Source organism: Canis lupus, chromosome 32 (genome assembly GCF_048164855.1).
Source record: "Canis lupus baileyi chromosome 32, mCanLup2.hap1, whole genome shotgun sequence".
In the NCBI taxonomy this organism is placed as follows: Eukaryota; Metazoa; Chordata; class Mammalia; order Carnivora; family Canidae; genus Canis; species Canis lupus.
In genome coordinates this window covers 19,070,919-19,082,134 of record NC_132869.1, presented here as the reverse complement: position 1 = coordinate 19,082,134, position 11,216 = coordinate 19,070,919, and the positions used below count along the sequence as shown (strand labels likewise).

General features: G+C 40.2%; 1 protein-coding gene across 4 annotated transcripts in view; it reads left to right on the top strand.

Moving 5' to 3' along the window:
- Positions 1-104: 104 nt before the first annotated feature.
- FAM227B (family with sequence similarity 227 member B) overlaps positions 105-11,216 on the top strand; it is a 189,094-nt gene continuing 177,982 nt past the window's right edge. The window contains exons 1-2 of one of the 4 annotated variants that reach the window (XM_072808452.1): positions 105-307; positions 10,182-10,308. In XM_072808452.1, coding sequence (XP_072664553.1) covers positions 10,261-10,308 — 48 coding nt within the window. In that variant the 5' untranslated portion in view covers positions 105-307; positions 10,182-10,260. Of the gene's footprint in view, positions 308-2,570; positions 2,592-10,181; positions 10,309-10,653; positions 10,757-11,216 lie in introns of those variants that run through there. The other 3 variants (XM_072808449.1, XM_072808450.1, XM_072808451.1) reach the window with 3 other exon arrangements.

Genomic DNA, 11,216 nt, shown 5'->3' with positions numbered 1-11,216 from the left:
AGGAGGGCGGAGCCCGGCCGTTGCTAGGGCCGTTGCTACGGCCGTTGCTAGGGCCGTTGCTAGAGACGGGCGCCGCGCAGTCCCGCGACAAAAGTAACGGGCGGGGAGAGACGCGGGGCGGGGCTAGAGGCGGAAGTCCCGCCTCGGCCGGTCGGCGGCGGGCGGTGCGGCTCTAGCGCTCGGCCCGGCTCGGGCTCCCGGAGCGAGGCGGGCCCTCACACCCTGACAGCCCGGGGCTGGGTTCCCGGTTCCGAGGCCGCTTGGAGGAGACGCGGTTCTGGACGTAAACTCCCGAGGTTCAGTTGCAGTGAGTCGTGAAAAAATGCTGCTCCTACAGAAACACGTGTAGTCGTGAAAACGTGGTTCTCTACTTTGTTTATGGCTGTGTCAGGATGAGGCCTAGTGGTCGCCAGAGCTGTTGCAAGAACTGTATCTCGATGGTTTGGTTGGTTTCCGGGAGAACGAAACACACGGAAGACTTGGAACTAACGACCTTGTGCCCTTTCCCGTTTTGGACTTAAGCATCATATGGGGATGGATTATAAAAGCCACTTTTCTTTGGTCCGCCCCAGAGAAAATCCAAACCTCAGGAGTGGACGTTAAAAGTGTGGGGCACCTGGGTGGCTCAGCTGTTGAGCATCTGCCTCTGGCTCGGGTCCTGATCCCGGGGTCCTGGGATCGAGTCCCACGTAGGGCTCCCCCTGCTTCTCCCTCTGCCTGTGTCTCTGCCTTTCTCTCTCATGAATAAATGAAATCTTAAAACACAATGGCCAGATGTTGAGCATTCTATTTATTGAGTACTTTGAATTTTTCCTGTGAAGGAGAAAGGACAGAAGCTTGCCCTAGAGGAATTTAGGACAAGTTAAAACGGGTCGTACAGAGATCAACACGACTAATAATTTGTAGGAATTTTGCAAGAGCTCAGAATGGAGTGGTCGATGAAAGCTTAGTGGTTGGACTTGAGTAAGGTCTTGGAGGATGATTACGGTTCAGAGCACTGCTTCTCAAAGGGACTGTGTGGGACCCATTGGTAGGAGTGTCATTTGTAAGCAAGGAACTGCATTGAGTCAAAACTACACAATTTTTTTTTTGATTTTGTTAATTTTTTAAAGTAAGCTCTAGGTCCAATATGGGACTTGAACACACAACCTTGAGATGAAGAGTCACAGGCTCCACCCTCTGATCCAGCCAGTGCCCCAAATTCTCCAAAACTACGCATTTAAAAAAATGAATTAGTATAGTGTGAAAATGTCAGTGCATGGCACTTGGTAAAGTTAAGTTTTACCTCGTGGGGTTTTGAATTATAGACAGTCCATCACTTAAACGTTGGTTTGGTTTAGGATTTTTCGACTTTATAATATGTGGAATCACTATGCATTCTGTTGAAACCATACTTTGAGTTTTGACTTGGTATTTTCCTGAACTAATGATACATGCTATGGAACTCTCGGTTTTGTGGGTGTGTTTTTTTTTAAGATTTTATTTATTTATTCATGAGAGATACAGAGAGGCAGGTTCCCTGCAGGGAGCCCGATATGGAATTCGATCCCAGGACCCCATCATGATCACGACTTGAGCTAAAGGCAGACGCTCAACCACTGAGCCACCCAGCTGCCCCTATGAAACTCTCTTGTGATAATGGAGAGCCATGTCAACCAGGCCATCACAAGAGTAAACAACCAATACACTTATATCTATTTTGTACCCAACAACCGTTCTGTGTACCACTTTCAGTATTCAATTACATGAGGTATTTAACATTTATTACATGATTATGAAATGGGCTTTGTGTTAGATGGTTTGGCCCAGCTGTAGGCTAACATGAGTATTCTGAGCACATTTAAGGCAGATTAGGCTAAGCTAATTCAGTAGGTTAGGTGTATTATATGCATTTTCAATTTAGGATGGGTATATGGAAACATAACCCCATCATAAGTCAAGGAAGATCTGTGTGTGTGTGCGTGTACACGTGCACATCCTTGCATACTAGGTCATGTTTATAAAATGTATTTCTTATTGTGTATTTATCCTTAAAAAGTTTGAAAGCCACTGCTTTATGAAGGAAGATGAGCTGAGTAAGATTATAAACTAGCAATAGCAAAGTCTCCAAGCTAGGAATAAGTAATTTATACCCATTTATTTTTTAACTGCTTTAGTTCTGGTGCACAGATGACAAAAGCAAATGATGCTATTTATCAATTGAGGTGTATGAGTATTGGCTTACTGTTATTACCATGTAAGAAATTACTCCAAAATATGGCTTAAAACAACTTTTTGCTGTGTTCATGAATTGTGTGTTCAGCAGGGCACAGAGGGACAGCTTTTCTCTGATAACTCAGCTTGAAAGTCTGTGAATGCTAGCAGAGATCATATGTGTAGCCTCTCCATGTGGCCTGAACTTTCTTAGAGTATGGCAGCCGGGCAATCAGACTTCAAGGAATTTGTGGCCATTTTTAATAAAACACCATAATGAATTAAGTACTGTCACAGAAAACCCCAACATTTTAGTGGTTTAATAAAATAAACTTTTATTCCTCACAGGAAATCCATTGAGGATGTTACTAGTCAGATGAAACATGAGATTTAAGGAGGCAGGTTGTTTGTTTTTTGGATTTGGGGTTTGTTTTTTGTTTTTGTTTCTGTTTTTACATTTTAGTGGTTCTACTATCTCTTAAGACTTGGGTCCACAGCTTATTGACAAGAAAGAAAGCATGGTGAATCACACAGAAGGTTTTAGAGGTCCCCCCTGAAAGTGGCATATTATCACTTTGCCCACATTCCAAAGGCCCCCACTTTAACTGCAAGCAAGCCTGGGAAGTGTAGAGAAACATACATATTAGTAAACACTAACAGTTTACCCTATTCTAGGTTTTTCATCAAAATCCCACAGTCCCCAGTTCGTCCATTCTATTTTCAGTTCTTCTTTCAAAAGGAGAATTCTTTCAAATCTTTTCAGTATTTTTTCTGTTATTTATTGCATATGTCAAAATATACTTATTTTTTTAATAATAAATTTATTTTTTATTGGTGTTCAATTTACCAACATACAGAATAACACCCAGTGCTCATCCCGTCAAGTGCCCCCCTCAGTGCCCGTCAACCATTCACCCCAAACCCCTGCCCTCCTCCCCTTCCACCACCCCTAGTTCGTTTCCCAGAGTTAGGATCTTTCATGTTCTGTCTCCCTTTCTGATATTTCCTACCCATTTCTTCTCCCTTGCCTTATATTCCCTTTCACTATTATTTATATTCCCCAAATGAATGAGAACATACAATGTTTGTCCTTCTCCGATTGACTTACTTCACTCAGCATAATACCCTCCAGTTCCATCCACGTTGAAGCAAATGGTGGGTATTTGTCATTTCTAATAGCTGAGTAATATTCCCTTGTATACATAAACTACATCTTCTTTATCCATTCATCTTTCGATGGACACCGAGGCTCCTTCCACAGTTTGGCTATTGTGGACATTGCTGCTAGAAACATCGGGGTGCAGGTATCCCGGCATTTCATTGCATCTGAATCTTTGGGGTAAATCCCCAGCAGTGCAATTGCTGGGTCGTAGGGCAGGTATATTTTTTACTCTTTGAGGAACCTCCACACAGTTTTCCAGAGTGGCTGCACCAGTTCACATTCCCACCAACAGTGTAAGAGGGTTCCCTTTTCTCCGCATCCTCTCCAACATGTGTGGTTTCCTGCCTTGTTGATTTTCCCCATTCTCACTGGTGTGAGGTGGTATCTCATTGTGGTTTTGATTTGTATTTCCCTGATGGCAAGTGATGCGGAGCATTTCTCATGTGCATGTTGGCCATGTCTATGTCTTCCTCTGTGAGATTTCTCTTCATATCTTTTGCCCATTTCATGATTGGATTGTTTGTTTCTTTGGTGTTGAGTTTAATAAGTTCTTTATAGATCTTGGAAACTAGCCCTTTATCTGATACGTCATTTGCAAATATCTTCCCCATTCTGTAGGTTGTCTTTTAGTTTTGTTGACTGTATCCTTTGCTGTGCAAAAGCTTCTTATCTTGATGAAGTCCCAATAGTTCATTTTTGCTTTTCTTTCTTTTGCCTTCGTGGATGTATCTTGCAAGAAGTTCCTGTGGCCGAGTTCAAAAAGGGTGTTGCCTGTGTTCTCCTCTAGGATTTTGATGGACTCTTGTCTCACATTTAGATCTTTCATCCATTTTGAGTTTATCTTTGTGTATGGTGCAAGAGAGTGGTCTAGTTTCATTCTTCTGCATGTGGATGTCCAATTTTCCCAGCACCATTTATTGAAGAGACTGTCTTCCTTCCAGTGGATAGTCTTTCCTCCTTTATCGAATATTAGTTGACCATAAAGTTCAGAGTCCACTTCTGGGGTCTCTATTCTGTTCCACTGATCTATGTGTCTGTTTTTGTGCCAGTACCACACTGTCTTGATGACCACAGCTTTGTAGTACAACCTGAAATCTGGCATTGTGATGCCCCCAGCTATGGTTTTCTTTTTTAAAATTCCCCTGGCTATTCGGGGTCTTTTCTGCTTCCACACAAATCTTAAAATAATTTGTTCTAACTCTCTGAAGAAAGTCCATGGTATTTTGATAGGGATTGCATTAAACGTGTAAATTGCCCTGGGTAACATTGACATTTTCACAATATTAATTCTGCCAATCCATGAACAAGGAATATTTTTCCATCTCTTTGTGTCTTCCTCAATTTCTTTCAGAAGTGTTCTATAGTTTTGAGGGTATAGATCCTTTACATCTTTGGTTAGGTTTATTCCTAGGTATCTTATGCTTTTGGGTGCAAATGTAAATGGGATTGACTCCTTAATTTCTCTTTCTTCAGTCTCATTGTTAGTGTATAGAAATGCCATTGATTTCTGGGCATTGATTCTGTATCCTGCCATGCTACCAAATTGCTGCATGAGTTCTAGCAATCTTGGGGTGGAGGCTTTTGGGTTTTCTATGTAGAGTATCATGTCATCGGTGAAGAGGGAGAGTTTGACTTCTTCTTTGCCAATTTGAATGCCTTTAATGTCTTTTTGTTGCCTGATTGCTGAGGCTAGGACTTCCAGTACTATGTTGAATAGCAGTGGTTAGAGGGGACATCCCTGTCTTATTCCTGATCTTAGGGGAAAGGCTCCCAGTGCTTCCCCATTGAGAATGATATTTGCTGTGGGCTTTTCGTAGATGGCTTTTAAGATGTCGAGGAATGTTCCATCTATCCCTACACTCTGAAGAGTTTTGGTCAGGAATGGATGCTGTATTTTGTCAAACGCTTTCTCTGCATCTAATGAGAGGATCATATGGTTCTTGGTTTTTCTCTTGCTGATATGATGAATCACATTGATTGTTTTACAAGTGTTGTACCAGCCTTGTGTCCCGGGAATAAATCCTACTTGGTCATGGTGAATAATTTTCTTAATGTACTGTTGGATCCTATTGGCTAGTATCTTGTTGAGAATTTTTGCATCCATGTTCATCAGGGATATTGTTCTGTAATTCTCCTTTTTGGTGGGGTCTTTGTGTGGTTTTGGAATTAAGGTGATGCTGGCCTCATAGAACGAATTTGGAAGTACTCCATCTCTTTCTATCTTTCCAAACAGCTTTAGTAGAATAGGTATGGTTTCTTCTTTAAACGTTTGATAGAATTCCCCTGGGAAGCCATCTGGCGCTGGACTTTTTGTCCTGGGAGGTTTTTGATGACTGCTTCAATTTCCTCCCTGGTTATTGGCCTGTTCAGGTTTTCTATTTCTTCCTGTTCCAGTTTTGGTAGTTGGTGGCTTTCCAGAAATGCGTCCATTTCTTCTAGATTGCCTAATCTATTGGCGTATAGCTGTTCATAATATGTTTTTAGAATCGTTTGTAGTTCCTTGGTGTTGGTAGTGATCTCTCCTTTCTCATCCATGATTTTATTAATTTGAGTCTTCTCTCTCTTCTCATAATAAGGCTGGCTAATGATTTATATATCTTATTAATTCTTTCAAAGAACCAACTCCTGGTTTTGTTGATCTGTTCCACAGTTCTTCTGGTCTCGATTTCGTTGAGTTCTGCTCGAATTTTTATTAACTCTCTTCTTCTGCTGGGTGTAGGATCTATTTGCTGTTTTTTCTCTAGCTCCTTTAGGTGTAAGGTTAGCTTTTGTATTTGCGTTCTTTCCAGTATTTGAATGGATGCTTGTAATGCGATGTATTTCCCCCTTAGGACTGCTTTTGCTGCATCCCAAACTTCTTCTTAAAGGGGAATTTTAAGAGTCCCCCTTAAAATTTCTTGCAGAGCTGGTTTGGAGGTCACATATTCTTACAGTTCCTGCCTGTCTTGGAAGCTCTTTATCTCTCCTTCCATTTTGAATGAGAGCCTTGCCGGATAAAGTATTCTTGGTTGCATGTTCTTCTCATTTAGGACCCTGAATATATCCTGCCAGCCCTTTCTGGTCTGCCAGGTCTCTGTGGAGAGGTCTGCTGTTACCCTAATACTCCTCCCCATAAAGGTCAGGGATTTCTTGTCTCTTGCTGCTTTAAGGATCTTCTCTTTATCTTTGGAATTTGCAAGCTTCACTATTAGATGTCGAGGTGTTGAACGGTTTTTATTGATTTTAGGGGGGGATTTCTCTATTTCCTGGATCTGAATGCTTGTTTCCCTTCCCAGATTAGAAAAGTTTTCAGCTATGATTTTCAAATACATATTCTGGCCCTCTGGCCCTTTCGGCAGCCTCGGGAACCCCAATTAAACGTAGGTTTTCTTCCTTAGGCTGTCATTTATTTCCGTTAATCTATCCTTATGGTCTTTTAATTGTCTCTTTTTTCCTCAGTTTCCCTCTTTGCCATCAACTTGTCTTCTATGTCACTCACTCGTTCTTCCACCTCGTTAACCCTCGTCGTTAGGACTTCTAGTTTGGATTGCATCTCATTCAATTGATTTTTAATTTCTGCTTGATTAGATCTAAATTCTGCAGTCATGAAGTCTCTTGAGTCCTTTATGCTTTTTTCTAGAGCCACCAGTAGCTGTATAATAGTGCTTCTGTATTGGCTTTCTGATATTGAATTGTAATCCAGATTTTGTAACTCTGTGGGAGAGAGGACTGTTTCTGATTCTTTCTTTTGAGGTGAGGTTTTCCTTTTAGTCAGTTTGCTCAGTGCAGAGTGGCCAAAAGCGAGTTGTATTGGGAAAAGGAGAAAAAGAGAGGAGAGAAAGAAGGAAAGAAAAGATGAAAAGAAAAAAAGAAAAAAGGAAGAAAAAAGAAAAAAGAAGACAAAGGGAAAGAAAAAGAATGAAAGGAAAAAAAAGGGTGGGGGAAGGAAACAAATCAAAAAGCAAAAAAAAAAAAAACAACAACATAAAAAAACAAAACAAAATAAAAAAAAAAAAAACACGGGGATGTATCTTCTGATTCTGTGTACTTTAAGTCCCTTGGCTTCCCCTGGAACTTGTCCGTCTAGCTGGTCTTCTGGGGGAGGGGCCTGTTGTGCTGATTTTCAGGTGTTAGCACTTGGGGAGCTGCTGTGCCCCCTGCCTGGTGTAGGGCTCAGTGGGGGTTGTTTACCCCGTGAGGCCCCTGGAGGAACAACCCCAGTGGCAGGGCCAGCTCTGGAGCCCTGGATTCAGCCCCCGCAGTAGCTCCAGAGCTCTCCGTCTGCAGGGCCTGGAGGCTCCGGGGCGGGGCCGCTGCTCTGCTCAGCTCAGGGCAGGAGCGTCCTTGCTGTCCTGGGCCCTCCCGGCCTCTGCCTGTCCCGGGGGAGGCTGGATCCTGGGCTGTGTCCCGGCGCCCAGTGCTCTCAAAATATACTTATGTTGCAACTTTTTGATTTACAATTTCAAACATTATCCATTGACTTTATCATACAGAAGCCAATGATAAAACTCTTTTATAACACCGTCCTCAGGATATGAACGAACATTCCTTCTCTTTCTAACCCCATACGTTCTTCTTTCCCCTCATCTCTAATATAGAGATATCCTAATTTTTGTTTAAATCAACTTTTGTAAATATCATTCAGCCCCGAGCTAGATATGATCATATTAACATTTAATACAACCATTTACTTTCTTTTGTCTTAATAATAGCCATATTTTTATGTACTTAATAGTAATCTGTCCTCAAACATTCTGCCAGTAATAAAGTATTATAATCAAATAGTTTGATAAAAAAATTTTTTAGGGATACCTGGGTGGATCAGTGCTTGAGTGTCTGCCTTCAGCTCAGGGCATGATCCCAGGGTCCTGGGATCAAGTCCTGCATCAGGTTCCCCACAGGGAGCCTGCTTCTCCCTCTGCCTATGTCTCAGCCTCTCTTTCTGTGTCTTTCATGAATAAATAAACTCTTTAAAATTTTTTTAATTTTTAAAATTTTAAAAATATATATCAGTTAATCTAGCAGATGATTTTTCCTCTAGATATATTTTCATCTTTTAAAAATATGTTATTTATTTATTTGAGAGGGAGAGAGAGTGCACAAGCAGGGGGAAAGGGCAGAGGGAGAGGGACAGGACAAGCAGATCCCCCTGTTGAGCAGGAAGCAGGCTCAAACCCAGGACCCTGAGCTTAAGGCAGATAGTTAACCAACTGAGCCACCCAGGAGCCCCTATTTTCCTTTAAATTTTAAGATTCATTTCTACCAGGACTTTATTGATTTTCTCATCTTTTAAAAGACCAATTTTTAGTTTGTGGATTTATGTTTTCATATTTTTATTTCATCGGTTTCTGCTTATACCTTTTTTTTTTTATCCTTTTTCTATTTCTTTTTTAATTCATTGCTTTAGATTCCTAAGCACTTTGTTTTCTCCTAAGCATAGCTTTAGCTGCATCCCACAAGTTTTGATATGTTGTGTTTTCATTATCTTTCATTATCATTTGGTTAGAATTTTTTTCCAATTTTCCCTGTTATTTTTTCAGTGAACCGCATTTTATGTAGAAATGGATCATTTAATATTTATGATTTTTCTAGATGTCTTTTTGTTGCTGTTTTCTCTTTTACTGCTCTTGTTGTCAGAGAACATACCCTGAATAATTTCAGTTATTTGTAGCTTTCGAGATTTGTTTTATGGTATAGCATAGGTCCATCTCAGTGAATGCACTATGTTCCATTACTTTAAAAGAGTGTGTATTCTGTACTTGTAAGCATAGTTCTGTAAATGTCAATTAAGTTGCTTCACTTAAATGTTGTTCAAATCTTTTATCTCCTTACTAATTTGTGTGTATGGTACATATTTGATTCATCAATTATTCAAAGAGGTGTGTTAAGATCTCTAACTGTAATTGTGGTTTTTGCCTATATTGCCTTTAAGTTTTGTAAATTTCTGCCATGTGTATTTTGAGACTCTTTTATTTAGATGCAAACACATTTAGCGCTGGTATGTCTTAATGAATTGACCTCTTATCAATATGAAATAACCTTATTTATGCCTGGTAATACCTCTTGTTTTGAAGTCTATCTTATCTAATATTAATGTTGACACAACAGTTTCTTATGATTATTATGTGCATGGTTCAGGAATTTCCGTTTGTTTCTTTTTTAGAATTTCTATTTCTCTTGAAATACTCCATCTCTTCATGCACCACAATCTAACCTATATTGTAAAATTTTTAACATGTTTATAATAGATGCTTTAAAGTCCTTGACTGCTGCTTACAACTGGGTTCTCAGTGAATTAGTTTGTAGTGACTGTGCTTTGCCTTGACTATGAGTCCCATTTTACTTCTTGTTTATACATCTTGTAATTGTTTTATTGTGGATTAGACATTATGTGGAAAAAATTGTAGAGGGTGAAGTGTAACTTAGTGTTGCTTAGTCTTCAAAGAGCACAAGCCTATTACTCTCCTGGGCAAAGTGAGATACTGATCTTTTTATTCCTCCTAGACTGGAATTGAACTTTAGGGTTGGCTTCAGCTTTAATTGGATTGAGTTCACCTGTGATAACACAACTTCCAACTGCCCTCATCATAGCCAACTCAGATCTTGTCAATAATGAATTGGGAGAAGCTGGGACTGAAGTTTTTTAATGATTTTTTCACCCTCTGAGTCAGAGCTTTGTCAGAGCCCTGGAACCCAAGTACCATAGGATCTTGTTGGCCTGTATAAGTTCTCTACCTTTCCAGCCCCTCCTTTACTGCTGCTTTTTAGACAAAACTCAGAAGTGAGGCATAGGAGTCTGGGAAGGGACTGTTTGAGTCATTTGTTTTTGTATTTGTGTGTCTTTCAGACTCCAGTTTGTTCCTCCAGCTCATGTCAACGGCTAAGATCCAGCTGATTTTTCTTCATCTCTGCAAAGTCACTGCACCATGGCAGGCCAACTCTTTCCTCAGTGGATGGTCAGAGCTCACTGCTGGGTAAGGAAGCTAGCTGCCACAGCTTGATGCTCACTTAAAAAGAGAATATTTCTTTATGGATTTCTGGTCATTAAGGCTGCCAGGTAGGGAAGCTTCACAGGCTTGCAGTTACACAGGGCCTTGTGATTAAATGGACCCTACACTTGGTTTTATGGTCTCATGTTATCATCTTAAAATTCTTTATTTTTGAACAAGGGTCTCTACGTTGGCAAAAATGACATAGCCAGTGCTGCTTACTAGCACCCACCACTTTTCACCAACCTCATAAAAAAGGAAGATTTTTATTTTGTCTGGGTTTCTTTTGTTGTTACCATGGAAGCATAGGTGTTTTGAATCTTTCTGCATTCTACTGAGAGCAGAAGTCCATTTAACTTATGCCTGTCTTCTTTGAACATTAGCCTTAGAGAACTTTGGAATTTTATATTGGAGTTAGCTAGAACTTTCTCATGTAAGTTTCACTTCCTTAATACATTATTCTAATTTCCTTTAATTCAAATGTGGGTGTTATTTTAATGCATAAAGAAGATCTGTCTCTCTCTGTCTCTCTCTCTCTCTCTCTCTCACACACACACACACACACACACACACACACACACACAGTGGAATATTACACAGCCATGAAAAGGATGAGATATTTCCATTTGCAGCAACATGGATGATCCTAGAGAGTATTATACTAAGTGAAATAAGTCAGAGAAAGACAAATACCATATAATTTCACTTATATGTGTAATCTAAAAAGCAAAACAAATGAATAAACAAAACCAGAACCAGAACTATAAAAACAGAGAACAAACTGATGGTTGCCAGAATTAGGGGGATATTCAAAATGGGTAAAGAAGAATAGAAGATAGAGGCTTCCAGTTGTGGAATGAATAGCCATAGAAATAAAAGGTACAGCATAGAGA